We start from the raw sequence: 15,875 nt of genomic DNA on the forward strand, positions 1-15,875 counted from the left end.
ATATATCCTAGATCGAAGACTTTTAAAGTTGTAATAATTTAGGTGCAATTTGCATACCAGCTCCGTTTCCATTATGTCTTTTAATCCAAAAGAATCCAAAACGCCTTCGTCAAATATTCAATTCGCATCTCGGACCAATACGATTAATGCAGCTCATACGCTGGCGCCATTACCTGAAAATTATTCTGGGGTCCCCGACCAGTTTAGTCAGTACCAACATCAGGTGGCTGCACCTGATCCGATATCAGAAATTGCCATTGAAAAGCTTCAGCACATTGTAGCAGAAAATGCTTTAAAGAGTCAGTTCCAGATAAAACAACAACTGAGAGACCAGAATCAGCAATCCGCGAAATATGCGAAGTCGCACCAGACACAATCCCAATCACGTGCTCATTCCCATTCCCACTCGCAGTCTCAATCTCAGGCACAGGACAGCCAGAGCCAGCTTCTGCAAAAGGTAGATCAAATGTCAATGTATCGTCAGCATCATCTAATTTTGGGCAGTGCTCCCACTTTCACTCCCGCTCAACCACAATTGCAGGCACAGTGCAGCCTGGTGGCATCTCAATCTCACTCTTACCCCACTAATGGCAGCATGCTGTCAGTAAGGAGCGAGCAGCAGCTGTGTCAGATATACAATTCTCAGCAACACTCCGATTATATAATTTCCGATTATATGGACAAAATTGCAACCCGGATTAGTTTGCTTGAAACAGAGTTGAAGTTCGCCTGGAGGGCATTGGATTTGCTGTCCACGGAGTATGGAAAAATTTGGATTCGCTTGGAGAAGCTTGAGAACATATCAGTGGAACATCAGTCCGTTGTTAGTAATTTGATGGGTCTAATCAGAGCAGCAAAGCAGCAACAGCTTCAGCAGCAGGAGGACATGGAAAGCCAAAAAACCCAATTTCTTGCAGATGAGCAATTGCTCTCACTGCCACTAGAAATGGACAAAAATGTCAATATTGACATGGAAATGAGCGCGCCGACGTCTGATCAGAACTATGACAAAATTATCAGCTTGGATGACCTTGGTCCTAAAACTTTGATGGGTCATCGGGACTCCGATATATTTATGAATGCAGCTTGTGTATTGGAACACAATCCAGATGAGCTTTTTCTTAACTACGACAGTGGAACTTTAGATGACAACAATGTGGATATCAAACGAATGGGAATCAATTTCGTGAAAAGCGACAGAGCCGCAAACGTTTGGCTATCTGATGTTGACATCCACCGTAAAAAGCCACGAAAAAAACTTTATTCTGATTCTGATCTAATAATTTATGAGCAACAGCAGACTCTGGCAAACAACGCACGTGCTGAATTACTACAAGAATTTCTGAACGGACAACGGGTTTTAACTGACGTTGCATCGGCCTCAGCATCAGCAGTTCTATCCACGCCTAAGAGCTTTCCTAACTTACCACAAATAGTTAATTCGGAGCGGCCCCAAATTCAGAACCAAAACCATAGCCAAAGAACACATTCATACAGCCAAAGAGTTCACGAAGGGGAACCAATCAGACATCCCAGCTATGTCTCCAATGAAGTTGACGACCTTATCGAGGAAGTTACGTTTTTTCGGTTGGCAGCCTCTAAAACGGGAGAAGGGGGAAACCAAGTCGTGCCTATTGAGGACACTGGAGGAACACAGCCTCTGCTAACAAATAATAATGAAATGAACGAAACTTTTTATAAAACACTCAATGAAGCATATCGTGATAATGACTTGAGCTCGGAAATTTCCAAGGTTGATTCATTATTACAACATTCAGAGGCTCACGAGCACTCAACGTCTTCCTTGATGATGATCAATAAGGGCAAGGAGGATGATGGCACAGGCATCAGTAGCATCTTTAATGCCACAATAAACGAAGCGTCAACTGATTCCAGTGCTCCAGCGACCATTCACATTAACAGAGATTCAAGGAAGCACAGAAAAAAAAAGAAGCACCAAAAGAATGAAATGGAAATGATAAATAATCTGAAATGCATTCTTGCGCAGTCACAATCAGCAAGAAGTTTCCATACCACCGTCTCGAACAAATTCGAGAACAGCAGTGCATTGAGAGATTCGGGTATGACTGAAGCAGAAACGAGTACAACTCAAAGCGAAAGCGAAAATCGGCGAAAGGCAAATAGCTTTGGCTACTTCTACGAGGACAACATATCTATATTAGACAGCATAACTGAGACTCTGATAGGGGAAATCAATAAAATTTCAGATCTGCAGTCACTAAGTGCTTCTCAAATCGGTCATATACGGCAGACCATTCGGGCAGAGGAGACTTTTTTTCAAAGACTTAACCATGTCGACAAGAAGTTGACCCTACTGTTACTCAACCCTGTCACCTTGGCTGAGGAGATACGACGCCTGCGCATCACAGATGCCGATAAAAAGTTTATTCTTGTTATGAAAAAGTTTAATAAAAATATTGACACACTCAAAAAACTAGTTGGCAATTCAGTGGAAGATGACAAGGACAAGGGCAAGGTAGAAAACAATTCCAAGTCTATATCAAAGTTAATTCCGACATCCTCCATTCAAGACCTCGCAGCAAAACTAAATGTGGGCAATATTAGTGCACAGCTACTGCGGAACAATTCTGACCTGGACGAACAACTTAAGCTACTGGAGACACAAGAGATTGAAATAAACCGCAAAAAAAAAATTGATAGCATTGTACAGAATCATGGAGCAGAAGTGGACAAGGCCCAAACTCATGGCCAGGCTAATTCCCATTCCCATGCCCAGATGGATAATACTTTTCAGCATAACAGCAACTTGGATCTAAGTGTTGTTCATGGCAAAAATGAAAATCTGTCCAGTTCATCGAGGAATATTTACAATCAGGATGAGTATATTCAGTCCTTAAAGAAAAGCCTGGAACGTCACAATAGCATGCTGTTCCTACTTCATCTGCAGAATCCAGAAAAACATAAGGTTACAACTGAGTTTACCGATATATTAATGATGGATCAAATTCGATCAAGTCCCAGCCCTCCACCGCCAGCGCCGAACGACAATCTGGGAATGGAAGCCTCGGTGGCAGAAAGCTCGTCTCGTGGACAAATTGAAGCCGATCAACAGAAACAGGCCAAATCTGATTCAGGGCTGTCTTCGATGAGCGGCTGGTCACCAAATTCCCCGGTAACCGTTGGCATACAGAACTGTAATCTGTTTGCTAACAATATTAATGATAGAAGCACGGCAACTTTCCAGCTAGCATATCCTGTAATAGCCTCAGGCTCAGATTCCAATTTTAATAGCACTGAAGCTGAAAATCTAAGCCCAAAACAATGTGATTATACATTTTCGGAGGAGAACCTAAACTATATTTACGAGCTTTCAAAAAATATTCCAATTTGCTCTGCATATGAAAACCAATCAATATTCGATGTCAATGAGGCTGCCAAACAAATCGGTAAATTTTCCACTGTTGATGAAATGTTAGAATGGGACCAACAACAAAATCTACGGGGTCAGGAGGATGTTACAACGCAACAATTACTTAACAAAGACCGTATGCCGGACCTTTTAACTAACCAAACTCCGAGTACAACGCCTAAGCCATCGCTCAGAAAGAATCCAAGAACGCATTCCGGAATAAGCAGCGGACTAAATGAGAATGAGTCAAAGTATTGTTTGGAAAAAAATGATTCTGATCATGTGGAAATCAAAGAACAATGCCGCAAACCACATTTGACCGATCGACTTGTGTACTATCCATCTTCAAACAGTATAACCGACTATAACAGCAGTAACAATTTGGAATACTTGGGACATCAGCAGCAAAATCAATCACAATATATGATTAAAAAAAGAGCTACCAATTCAAATTTTCCCCTGATTCCCATGCTGCAACCTTCATCAGTTCCAGTTTTAGATCCAGGTTCTGCAGCTCAGATTCACATTAACGGTGCAAAAAGGCTTGAGTGTATGGAAATGTCGGTCCCAGTCCCACCTACCACCACAAAGTCACCGAAGGTATGGAACAAATTGAGCACTTTATTGCCAGAAAATCTAAAGTTAAATCGCTCAGCTAAGTACAATCGATCACAGTCATTACCCGGTGATGTTCAAAGTCAAGGAAATCAAAGACAAGCTCGTGGCCAGGCAGGCTCGTATCCGTTAATTTCGTATAAGCGCCCTAACGGAAACGGAAGCCCCGGACAGCTATCCAAACGTTTACAGAAGCTACCAATGCGTCTCATACAAAAAGCTGCGGCTCCGCACTCTGTACGACGTCTGTCAGACTCCGACTCAGCTGGAGGTGCAGCTCACGTTAGTACTGATACTGGACCACCGAAGAAGCGCTCATTTTCATCTAAGATGAACCATTTAATGCAAAAAGCAAAGACCTATAAACGGAACAGCAGTGTCCTGCGCCGCGGCTCGAATATGTCCGATACCGAACTAGATCTTCCAGGCTTTACTTCATCGGATAACGAGGATTGTTCTTTATACGAGCGCCAAATAAATCAACAAGATATATCTGCCGGCATTGGGGCCGTTAAACGGAGAACAAATCAAACGGGGGAATGGCATAAAGATGATGACATTGATATTTGTAAACGGACTCAACACTCTGGCGCCTATGATGGTGGCCTCGCAATTGAAATTGATTGTCCAAATGTATTCGCTGTAGTTGGGGACCTCAAAAAGTTACAGCTTACCCCATCGGATGCTGTTCTCATTCCATGCACGTCGTCTGAGCTTTTAGAACGTGACAAAATGTGCAATAGTGCTGACATATTTAAAAAGATGCCTGAGATTCTCTTGGAAACCAGTGAGATTCCAACATGCACGTCAGCAGAAGTAAATGCAAATTTCCAGTCACAGGCGAACATTCAAAAAGTAAGCTCAGTCTTTATTGATGATAAGAGCTACGACGTTTCTTCTCTCTTTATCGAGATGTCGAATAACACTGAATCCAATGTCCCAACACCGAAAATGTCGGGAACCCTCGCAGCTACACCTACACTAGATTCTAAAGAGCACACACCAACCAAAACTACTTCCACTACGGTGACAAACAGCCGAGTTGCGGGAATATGGGTTGCACAGCAATCCTTGGACATTCCAAGTAATCTAGGATATGGATCAAGGGAGGATGACGACTGTCGTAGTCAGCATTCCGGTCGCACACTCTCGTCTTCTCGTCGCCAAAGCACCGAAGATAGCATCGACACAGATGATGAATACTTTTGCTATGAGCTTCGCCAGCTCGAGGAACTGGAGCATCAACGAACATCGCATGCTGACAACATAACTAGCGAACAAAGTGCGGACAATCAAGTGTTGTTCTCGCAGATTGGACAGCTGTTGCATACCGATGCTCCCGGAGAAAACGTTGGCTTTGCAGAATTGGAGGAGGCCCATGTTTATTCACCGGATGAAAGTGTAAAGCTGCAGATGTCCAAAGTATTGAATGAGCTCAAGTACGCAGTTAAACTAGAACCAGAAATAATTTATGGCAGTAGCTTGATTACTACAGCCGACACAGTGGAAGCATTAACAAGGTCAAAACCATCACGGGACAGGTTTGAAATTGTCTGTGACATGCATAGCGCATGGCAGGATGTCAATGGCGATTTTCAGCAGGAAATATCTGATGTGGAATCTCATGATGAAACTGAGGTGGCTGCTCGGGAAGGGGAAGGCGTACTGGCAATATTGCCTCAAGAGACTGGAAAAAAACAGCAATCGAAGCGATACAGGAAGCGGAAACGCGTCCAAAAATCAAATAAGCCCATCGTTGCCGATCATATTGCCAGCTCAAGTTCTTCCTGTGCTTCAGAAAACGAGAACGAGCAGAACCAACGTTTTATCAGTGACGCAGCATCGGTATCAGAACAAGACAAAGATATTTCCGTAGAAATGTTTCAAGAATCATCGGACTCTAGCGCGACATCAGGACCCGATACGCCAGCAGAGATGAGTGATGATATGGAAAAAGATTTGAGCCTGGAAGGAGGGTGTCCAAACAGAAGCGGTGGTGTTTCTAATATCGGGGTCTTACCAATAGGAAACCAACAGTCGGTGGACACGTTCAATACCGTTCCAGCGTCTGCATCCGTTCTAGATGAATCAAATAATCAATGCAACAAACAGACATCATCTCCTCAGAGTGCTCGGGGATCATTTTCATCTCAACTGCGTCCAATAAAGCCAATAAGTCAAGAATCAAGTGTCGAGGGATCCCAGGCGGTAGGTAGTAATGGCGCCACGGCGGGTCTTGGCAGCAGTAAGTGGAAGCTGCTTAAAACTCTTAAGGAGCGTAAGATCGAGGAGAAAAATAATCAGGACAAAATTAAAGAAGAAGAAATGGCCAAAGACAGGGAGAAGGTAAAGCTAATCGTATATACATATTTACATTGTTAAATCTCAAATGATGTCCTCGAATCTCAATGCTTTAAATGGGTGAATTTAAAATTATCATTTGAACATGTTATTTCAATCGAAATGTAAACCATTCCATACATATTTAAATATTCCTTTTAAATTTTTTTATACCCGGTACTCGAAGAGTAAATAGGAATATTTTATTTGTGGTCGAAAGTGGATGTATGTAACGCACAAAAAATATGTATACTCTTGATTAGCATCAAAAGCTATAAAAGCCATACAAATTTTGCATCGAGATTGCTGTAATATCACACTGTTACAAGTATATCTCAAAATTTCGCCCAGCCCTCACAAAAAACGAAAATATCTTGTATCCACAATTTTGAAGATAAGAGAAAATTGAAACTGCGATTCCGTAGGGAAGGACCACTTGTATATATGTACATACACATATGTATGTATTATAGCCAGAAAAATGAAATTCATTTGCAGTGCTGGACGGAGTCAGCAGCTTTGCTTAGGAATTTTATATCTCCCGCAGCCACAATTTTGAAGATAAAAGAAATCTAAAAACTCGATTTCGTGGAACTTTATCTATCAGATCACCGAATTCCTTCATCATTCCACACTCTGCTTCGTGCTGTATTCGGCTCTAGGGGAGAGTGGCAGCTAAAAGGGCTTTTTGGCGGGAGAAGTGATGTAAACGTAAAAAACAGAAGTAAAATTCGAAAAAACCCCTAAGGTACATATACATAAGGTCCCATATACAGACAAGATGGATAAAGCTGAATTGGCAAACTGCAAGCAAAAGCCGAAAAGCAAAAAAAACAACCCCTGTCTCGGCTGTTCACATATGAGAGCGTATAAATCTGATCTATAAATAACGCGCTTGCATGTGAGAGTACGCACAAGCCAGGCAGACGATATTCGTGACAAAAATGTGTTCATGAAATTTTTTCTTCAAAAATTCTTTCCGATTGACTAGTTGGCATAACGCACACTGAATACCCTACTGACATTTACTCGCAGTTGAAGTCATGTATGAAATATTTTATGTACATTTACATACGTAGGTATGTATCTTGTATATCGAATATATTCTTTAATACATAATTCTTTCTAAAATAGCATTCATTTAAAGGATATAATAAATAAGGGGTTTATAGTATTGAGGGCAAACATCTTTGTTAAAGTGTATAGACTCTTAGGTGGAGGGTATGCTTCGACAGCACTGCAAAAACACCCATACATGGAAGCATGGGTGGAATACGTGCATGGAATACGTGTGCACACATTTGTTCTACTCCAGGCAGAAAAATGCATTTGAAAACAAGTTGTATGGCGTTATCCATCTAACTCTTATATCGTCTTTGGATATACTGACTGAGTACCGGGCATAAAAGTTGTAACGCGTAAGAAGCATCCCACAAACGTTCCTAATAGTTTTAAATGATATATATGGTAAATAAATATTAAAACAGTTCAATAACGAACTGTTACATTTTTTATTGTATGCAATTTATTATCAAGAACGCCATGAATGTATAGCATTCTATTCTGGACGCAATTTACATTTAATAAACATAATAATAAGAAAAATATCTTTTACAGAATGGTGGTGGAACTGGAGATGTTGGGATACGGACCAATGGCCATCCCGGCGATAACCCTTTCTATAGCAATATCGACAGTATGCCAGATATACGGCCCCGTCGAAAGTCTATACCCCTTGTTTCTGAATTGGTGAGTAGCAGCTTACTTTTCTGATATTTTCTTGTCGCTCTTCTTAAATATTACTAGCCCAGCCCATACATAAATAAATATGTACGACAAGTCATGAATACGTTTAGAAACATTTGTGGATTTATTTGTAGGGTTCTGCGAATCCTTTCTGTGGATGCCCCTTTACATAACTATTGTTTTTTTTTAAATAATTCTTTTTTCCTTTTAACAACGATTTAATTAATGATTAATGTTAATGCCCCTTTACATAACTATTGTTATTTAAAAATAAATCTTGTTTCCTTTCAACCATGATTTAATGGACTGCAGGTGCTCAAGGTACAGAACTACAGAATTTTGTTCCAAACTAGATTATAACAAGTTCTCACTAGCAGTTAGTAAATCTAAAAGCATTTACAATTATCACATACAAATTAAATAATCACAAAGTGGAGTATTTTTGTTGTTGTTTTTTTAATGTACTTATGCACAGTAGATTACGAGTTACGCCACTCTTATGACTCCACTACAACACAAAATTCCAAGTCTGGTGCCCCTTTGTGTCATTGACATTTAGAAACTACTGACATACTTAATAGGAACGGTTTTAGCATCTACTTTAGGTCCTGTCATTGGCTATACAACAGTTTATTACCCTTGTGTGTACCGGACAGCACAGATAAGAACATAAAAGAGAACTAAAATTGAGATACAAATTCGCCCAAAATCAAGAATTTGTTACTTTAACGCTTTAATAAAATTTTTTTTTTTTATTATCTCATGAAGGGTGTATATCGATTTAACATACTTCATCATAAGGATCAAATTTCGTCACGAGCTTTCGATAAAGATGTTTGGTTCCTATCAAGATAAATGTAGCTCATTTAAATTATTTGTTCGAACAAATAATATGATTTCGTACCAAAATATTTATATTGTACGCATGCACGATACAAACAGATTTGTCAAACATACATACATAATACATACATATTATTACTGTTATTTACTTAAGTACATTTCCAAGCCCGAGTGAATTACATATTGCAGATTAATTTTAAATTTCATTTGAAATTATTGAACAACTTATAGTTCCATTGACAGATGTATAAGTACATCAAGTCCGATCCGTTCTACATATTAATAGAAAATGAGAATTTTGTATTGCCAACGTTATGTTATATGCAGTTTATGAAAAAGTGTAAGCCTTTGCATTCCCATTTTATGTATGCTGTTAATAAAGCTAACCCATACGCTAAGCAATGCTTCTGTCGTTCGACGTATTGTGTAAAATACTATAGATTGAATTGGGTGAGATTATACTATTCTAACTTTTTATGGAATCTGAAAATTGCTATTCTGGGTTTTGTATTTGGACTCTAGTCTTCTACTGTATGAGCATGAGTGAAACTTGCAGTTACGTTCAATATAAATGATTTCTGATTCTTCTGACCAACTGTTATCAGCAACATCACACTCACACGATAAAGGAGCCATGTACTCTACTGAATTTGCATAAATATACACCGAACACGGTTGGTAGAACACTAACATACGCACATGCAAAACGCAAAGTCCGCATTAAGAAAAACAGAAAAAAAAAATGAATCAATTCAGTCTTGAAATATTTGTAAATTCGAATCGATATACATATATAGTTAGTTATCGTAATATATCAACAATCATAAGCATACGAATAAATTAAAAATAGTGAACATCATGTTTTGTGCACCCTAATTGATAACTTAAATGAGTATTTCTTTGATTTTTATTTGAATTTGAATTTGCATTCTGCCTGTTGGCGCTTCGTTATCTTCTTGGATCTTATAATTAAATATACACACACATTCACTTATACTTACCTAAGAATATTCAGTAGATAAAGGCTGAAGTAGCATAGATAACTTTGATTTGAATTTTATGACATCAACACGCAACACATCCAAAAGTTTTTTTCTGCTTGATGCATATATGAAACTATAAAGTGTACTTATACAAAGCCTAATTTATGTTTGACTGACTGCAGACTATGGCCGCCACAAAACGAAATGCCGGACTCACATCAGCTGTTCCCCGGGCAACGCTTAATGATGAAGAGCTTGTAAGTGGACAGCCACAAAACTGCGATGTTATTGCTACAGTTTTAAACATTTTAATCTGAGCTTTTCTCAATCCCGATACAGAAAATGCACGTGTACAAAAAAGCACTTCAGGCTCTGATCTATCCCATATCATCTACAACGCCGCATAACTTTTTGCTCTGGACGGCAACGTCACCAACATATTGCTACGAGTGTGAAGGCCTACTTTGGGGAATAGCGCGTCAGGGAGTGCGATGCACAGAATGCGGAGTGAAGTGCCATGAAAAATGCAAGGATCTGCTAAACGCCGATTGTCTTCAGCGTAAGTATTTCGAGTAAAACCCTTCTAGGCGAGTAAATTATATGTTAAATTGCTCACAGGTGCTGCCGAGAAGAGTTCGAAACACGGTGCCGAAGACAAAGCTAATTCCATAATTACCGCTATGAAAGAGCGAATGAAGCAGCGCGAGCGAGAGAAGCCCGAAATTTTTGAGTTGATTAGGTAAGGTTATATCTACAAAATGGTTTTGACTAGGGCGGATATGTGCAGTTGCGACACGAACTGGGCCGGACCGGATCGTACCGTACACACAATTGTCGAGTTTATCTCCAAGACTCGCAAGACTTGTTTTAGCTTGAATGGGGGTAGAACTACATTTACATACTTAAACTGTGTATATACATATATATATACATTTAGTATGTGTGTGTATATGGAATGGAAATAAGCCGAAGCGCAAAATTATTTGTAAACGGAAAGCAACAATTTAAAAGAAACAAAATGAAATATAGTAAACACTACCCTGGCATTCATCCACTAGAGCCGTATTCAGCGTTGAGGAGAAAAGTCACACCGGTCATATGAAGGCTGTGAAACAGAGCGTCCTGGATGGCACAAGCAAATGGTCGGCCAAAATAGCAATCACAGGTTTGAGATAGATTCTACAAAAACTACATAAGCTGATAAGCGTCTTCCTTTTCTGTTTCAAATTAACTTTGAATGTATGTGAGTTTATTTGCAGTCGCATTTTGCATTCGAATGACACAGCTGTGTTACTACTCGTATTATTTTATACTAATTATATACGTGTGATTGTATTTAACTGTGTTTTTGATGTATGTGCCAATATGTGTAACATGCATGTACGCAATATAAATATACACATTTGTATAGACCATTTATACTAAATCGATGTATTTGGATATATATATATATATAAACTTGAGTAACATGTATTAAAAAAGCATATATTTATGTTACAATATAAGTATGTATATCTGACCTATATGAAGATTACAATTTCCTTTTCTGCCTGTGCTAACACCCACGTCGTGTACGTACATACATGTGCAATCCGTATCTAAAGAGGATGTTGTTTTCACATCAGATCAGCTAATAAATTTATGGCTGACTTACTATTTAATGTATAGTAGAATACATTTGGGCCTTTCAAACGGCTTAATGTTAAAAACAAAAGATCCTTAATCCTCCCACTCAAACGGCGACGGGATATACATGTTGCTAAAACCGACCTAGAGGACTATTGGGAGCAGAGTGAGCACCATAAAGGCAAACTATAGCTTTAAATGAGATCTAATTTGATAATGTTTATTGGGTAACCAAAGAAACTGAACAAGGAAAAACGTTAGATATGTACATAGGTAAATAAATCATCATTACGAGTGCGATGGCCCGCCTAGCCATAGTCAATCCGATAACTCACTTAATGTGTTGATATTTTAAACCTTCTTAAATAGAGTCTTCAAATTAACGAATCATACATATGTAATCGATTTTAATTTAAGGATGACATTCGGTGTGGATCCTGATACACACATAGATTCATTAGAACAGGCTGAGCACGCAACTGTTGAGGGAACATCTAAATGGTCATGCAAACTAACAATTACAGGTACACTTTTAAAGCCACTTCCCTTTTAAACAACAATTTATGGTTTCTATTAAGTAATATTTTTTTTTTTTCATACTCCATAAAAAAGTGCTTTGACACTGAATTAATATAATTTAGTGTAGCTGTTCGTCTTTAATCATTATGCCTGAGGCCTTTTTTGTAATCGACCAGTCGTTCCCATAGCAGCCTGATGAAAGTTTAAATTAAATAACAGTTTAAGTTCTTTTTAATTATTTTGTTCCTACATTCATATGAGTAATCATACTCGTATTCGTACTTTATTTTACAAGTTCTTGCTGATATTGTTGTGCAGCAAAATTTTTTTTTTTCCCTTACTACTCGTTTTTTAACGATTGTTTGAGGTCTTTTTAAATACAATATTATTACATTTTTATACATGTGAAATTAAGACGTCAAATGATAATACGTATCCGTATTAACGATAAAGCAAAGCTATCTTTGTCATATCAAAGTTGTAAAACCCTTTCAAGTCGACCCTCCAATTAATACGAATGAAGTCATTTTTACTTTTTACGATTTTTACGATTAGTAAATCTGATATTAATTTAAACCCCTCATTAAAATTTAATCACAAAAAATTACATACATGCATACATTCATCACTAATTTTACACATTAATGTGTATACAAAATGTAAATATTTAAATAAATCTCTTGCACCATTCGCAATGCCTAACTATCTTGCGCCGCCGATTAACCATCGATGGCTCTCACATATATTACTCCTATCTAGACGGTTGCTAAGTATCCTTTTCAGATGTTTCTTACATAGTTACGAAAAGAAGAGTCTTAATAGGGGTATCCGTGCTCATGAGTATTTTTTTTCCTTGAAGCTCTGGTTCATGCATGGATCTTATGTGTTATTATTAATAATCATCTTTATGATAACAATATTAACAAAAGTCTTAACAACTGTATACTCAGTCGTTCAAATACATTTTATGTGTGTTTCCACTTGGATCAATTGTTTTTTGTTTTGTGTTCGCTTTGACCTAAGAGCAAACAACAGGCCGAATTGCAAAAAAATAACCTATGGAAAATTTGTCGATTCAACGGTGATAAGCTCATGAAATTGATTAAAGCCATAATGAGAATATCACTAGAATACATTTATATAGATTTTAGTACAAAACAAAAAAACAAATGAATTTTTCTCTGTACCCGTTGTCCCTGTCCATCTAACATATCAGATCTAAAGCTTCCAAACTGAGACTACTTGTAGTCGAAGAACATTTAAACATATGTTCATAGATAGATAAACTTGGCCATAGTAAATCACAGCCAAAATCAAATCCCAAAATTGTATCCTACTCACATATAATAGTACATATCTAAGAGCACGGTGCATGTTTTTTTTATTCTTCCAAGTACTTCCGTTTAAAAATTGAATTGATTACAAAGCTATTAGAGGCCTGCAATAAGCAAGGCTTTGTTCGGATAGTTTGAAGTATTTGCATGAATACTCTTCTAAAAGTATACATGTATGGCTGGGTGGTCTGGGGATTAATTTTAATGTATGTAAATGTACATATTTACATATGTATGCAAGTATCTTGACGTTTGACAACCCAAAAATATAAAATGTGTTTACTTTCAACAGGGCTCGAAAACTTATTGTCTAAAGGAGGTACCACAAAAAAGATTTCGCTTGTCGTATTTAATATACTAGTAATCTATTTAACTCTGCCATTCTTTTTAGCATTATTTGTACAGGGAAACAAGACCAACAAAAGAACATATTTGTATAACCATAAAACAAATGATTCAATTTCAATACTCACATTTTTTCCACTTGATTGAGACTTTTAGGTCGGGGCTTTAGGTCAACCCCTGTCTATCGAGCATAGCAAAAGGCCCTGCCGCTGCACACTTTCAGTGATTCAGACCTATGCACAAACGAAAATCGGCGCGTGCTGAGTCCTGTTTTAGATAGCTACAACTATAAGCTAAGAGACTACAAAATAATAAATAATAAACATCATTTATTAAATGCACAGGCTTGGCTTTCACGGGATAATTATTAATTCAAAATTGTTCATTTTAAACCAAAACGAATAACGGACGTGTTAATAAAAACGGGCTTAGTTTTTTAAGTTTTGTATAATATTACTTATCCTGCCTGATCCCTGCACAGTAAACATTGTTACGAGTATGTACATATGTATTTATGTTTTACATATGTGTTTATAAGTAAATATAAACTTGCATAATGTGGAAGTTCACTTGGTCTTTCCCTTTGCCGACATATATACATATGTTTAAGTATGTATGTATGTATACAAATATGTGTGTGTGTATATACATATGTACGTAATTGATGACAAACACTTTCTTATCTACATATGTATACTATTCACATTTTTTAAACTTTATATTTAACTTTATATACATACATATGTATGGTACTAATGTAAAAAACTAATCTTTTTATTGTGATCAGTATATTCCACAAACACCATACCGTTGTCACTTGCATCTTACTGACTAGCTACCTTATGTACATATTTGTATATACTTATATTAACTGATGGAACTTAATGTATGTACATGCATATATGTACATATAAAAATACAGTGGAGTCAGCAGCACGGCATTCTTACTGCTGATATGATTTTATAAAATCGTATATGTATTTAAAAACTTCCGTTTTTTTCTCTTCTTCTTTCTCCCTTGAAAATCAATACTGAACACTGAAAAAATTGGAATTAAATTTTCAAATGCACAAATCTTAAAACGATTTTCTTCGTTTCAAATCCCAACAAATTATTAAAAAAAAAATCAAATAAAAATCTCAACATCATCGAAAATTTCGCAATCAAACAAAAAATTAACAAAAAATCGATATTACAATCCATCAACCCATCAATACATCAATTTTCTACATATTACCTGGAACATTATAATGATCAAATCGGTCAAAAATCGGTCCAAAATTAACAAACACCCGAAATTATGCGAAATTTGTTGGAAACGAACGAATTGCCATATATGTATATTACTATTTGACCTGATATGATGCAGTGATTTGTGCTCAAGGCCTGATAGCGAAGGATAAAAGCGGTACCAGTGATCCATATGTGACGGTGCAGGTTAGCAAGGTGAAAAAACGAACGCGAACAATGCCGCAGGAACTTAACCCTGTGTGGAACGAGAAGTTTCACTTGTGAGTAATTGTCCCCAAGATTCCTTTACCTTATTGCAAAATCGAATTTTTTTGACACACGTGTTTACCGATCCAATATGTATACTCTTCAATAAGTGACCCATGGTTCAAGAAGTCTCCGAGTTAAAACTGAAACAATTTTTGTTTTCTTATATGTAAAAATATGTTTCTTATATATCAAAGTGGTTGTGTGCAACGCACAGAAGAAAACGTTTTAAACCCCATAAATTGTACATATGCATGTACATATACATTCTTATATTGTTGATCACCATCAATAGCCGAGTCGATATAGCCATGCCTGTCTGCTCGTCCGTCTGTCCGACCATCCATTCCCATGAGAAACTAGTTTTCAGAGACAATTAGATTTTATATTCAGACTTGTGATTTTACACTGTTTTGTTTATTTATTTGGACAAGAGTCTATAAAACAAGAATCTTTTTTGCTACAACTTATGCAAATTTTGACCTCCTAACTGATTTGAAATTTAGTTTGGGGACTTATTGAACCAAGTACACAATAAACGCACACCCCAGCTTGCTTGACTTTATGCTCTATCTATAATTCTTTCAGTTTTCTAGTAGTCTGTCTAGACCCAATAAAGTCGAAAATATAACAGAC

At 37.4% G+C, this 15,875-nt stretch overlaps 1 protein-coding gene across 13 annotated transcripts in view; it reads left to right on the top strand.

Annotated features, from left to right (window-relative positions):
- LOC117590640 overlaps window positions 1-15,875 on the top strand; it is a 38,089-nt gene that overhangs the window by 15,103 nt on the left and 7,111 nt on the right. For 4 of the 13 annotated variants that reach the window (XM_034283474.1, XM_034283478.1, XM_034283479.1 and 1 more), the window contains exons 4-10: window positions 7,964-8,095; window positions 8,405-8,413; window positions 10,101-10,175; window positions 10,258-10,477; window positions 10,537-10,657; window positions 10,977-11,083; window positions 15,112-15,253. In XM_034283474.1, the coding sequence (XP_034139365.1) occupies window positions 7,964-8,095; window positions 8,405-8,413; window positions 10,101-10,175; window positions 10,258-10,477; window positions 10,537-10,657; window positions 10,977-11,083; window positions 15,112-15,253 (806 nt within the window). Of the gene's footprint in view, window positions 1-42; window positions 6,353-7,963; window positions 8,096-8,404; window positions 8,414-10,100; window positions 10,176-10,257; window positions 10,478-10,536; window positions 10,658-10,855; window positions 10,957-10,976; window positions 11,084-11,961; window positions 12,069-15,111; window positions 15,478-15,875 lie in introns of those variants that run through there. The other 9 variants (XM_034283480.1, XM_034283471.1, XM_034283470.1 and 6 more) reach the window with 9 other exon arrangements.

This window comes from Drosophila guanche, unplaced genomic scaffold (assembly GCF_900245975.1).
Source record: "Drosophila guanche unplaced genomic scaffold, DGUA_6, whole genome shotgun sequence".
NCBI lineage: Eukaryota > Metazoa > Arthropoda > Insecta > Diptera > Drosophilidae > Drosophila > Drosophila guanche.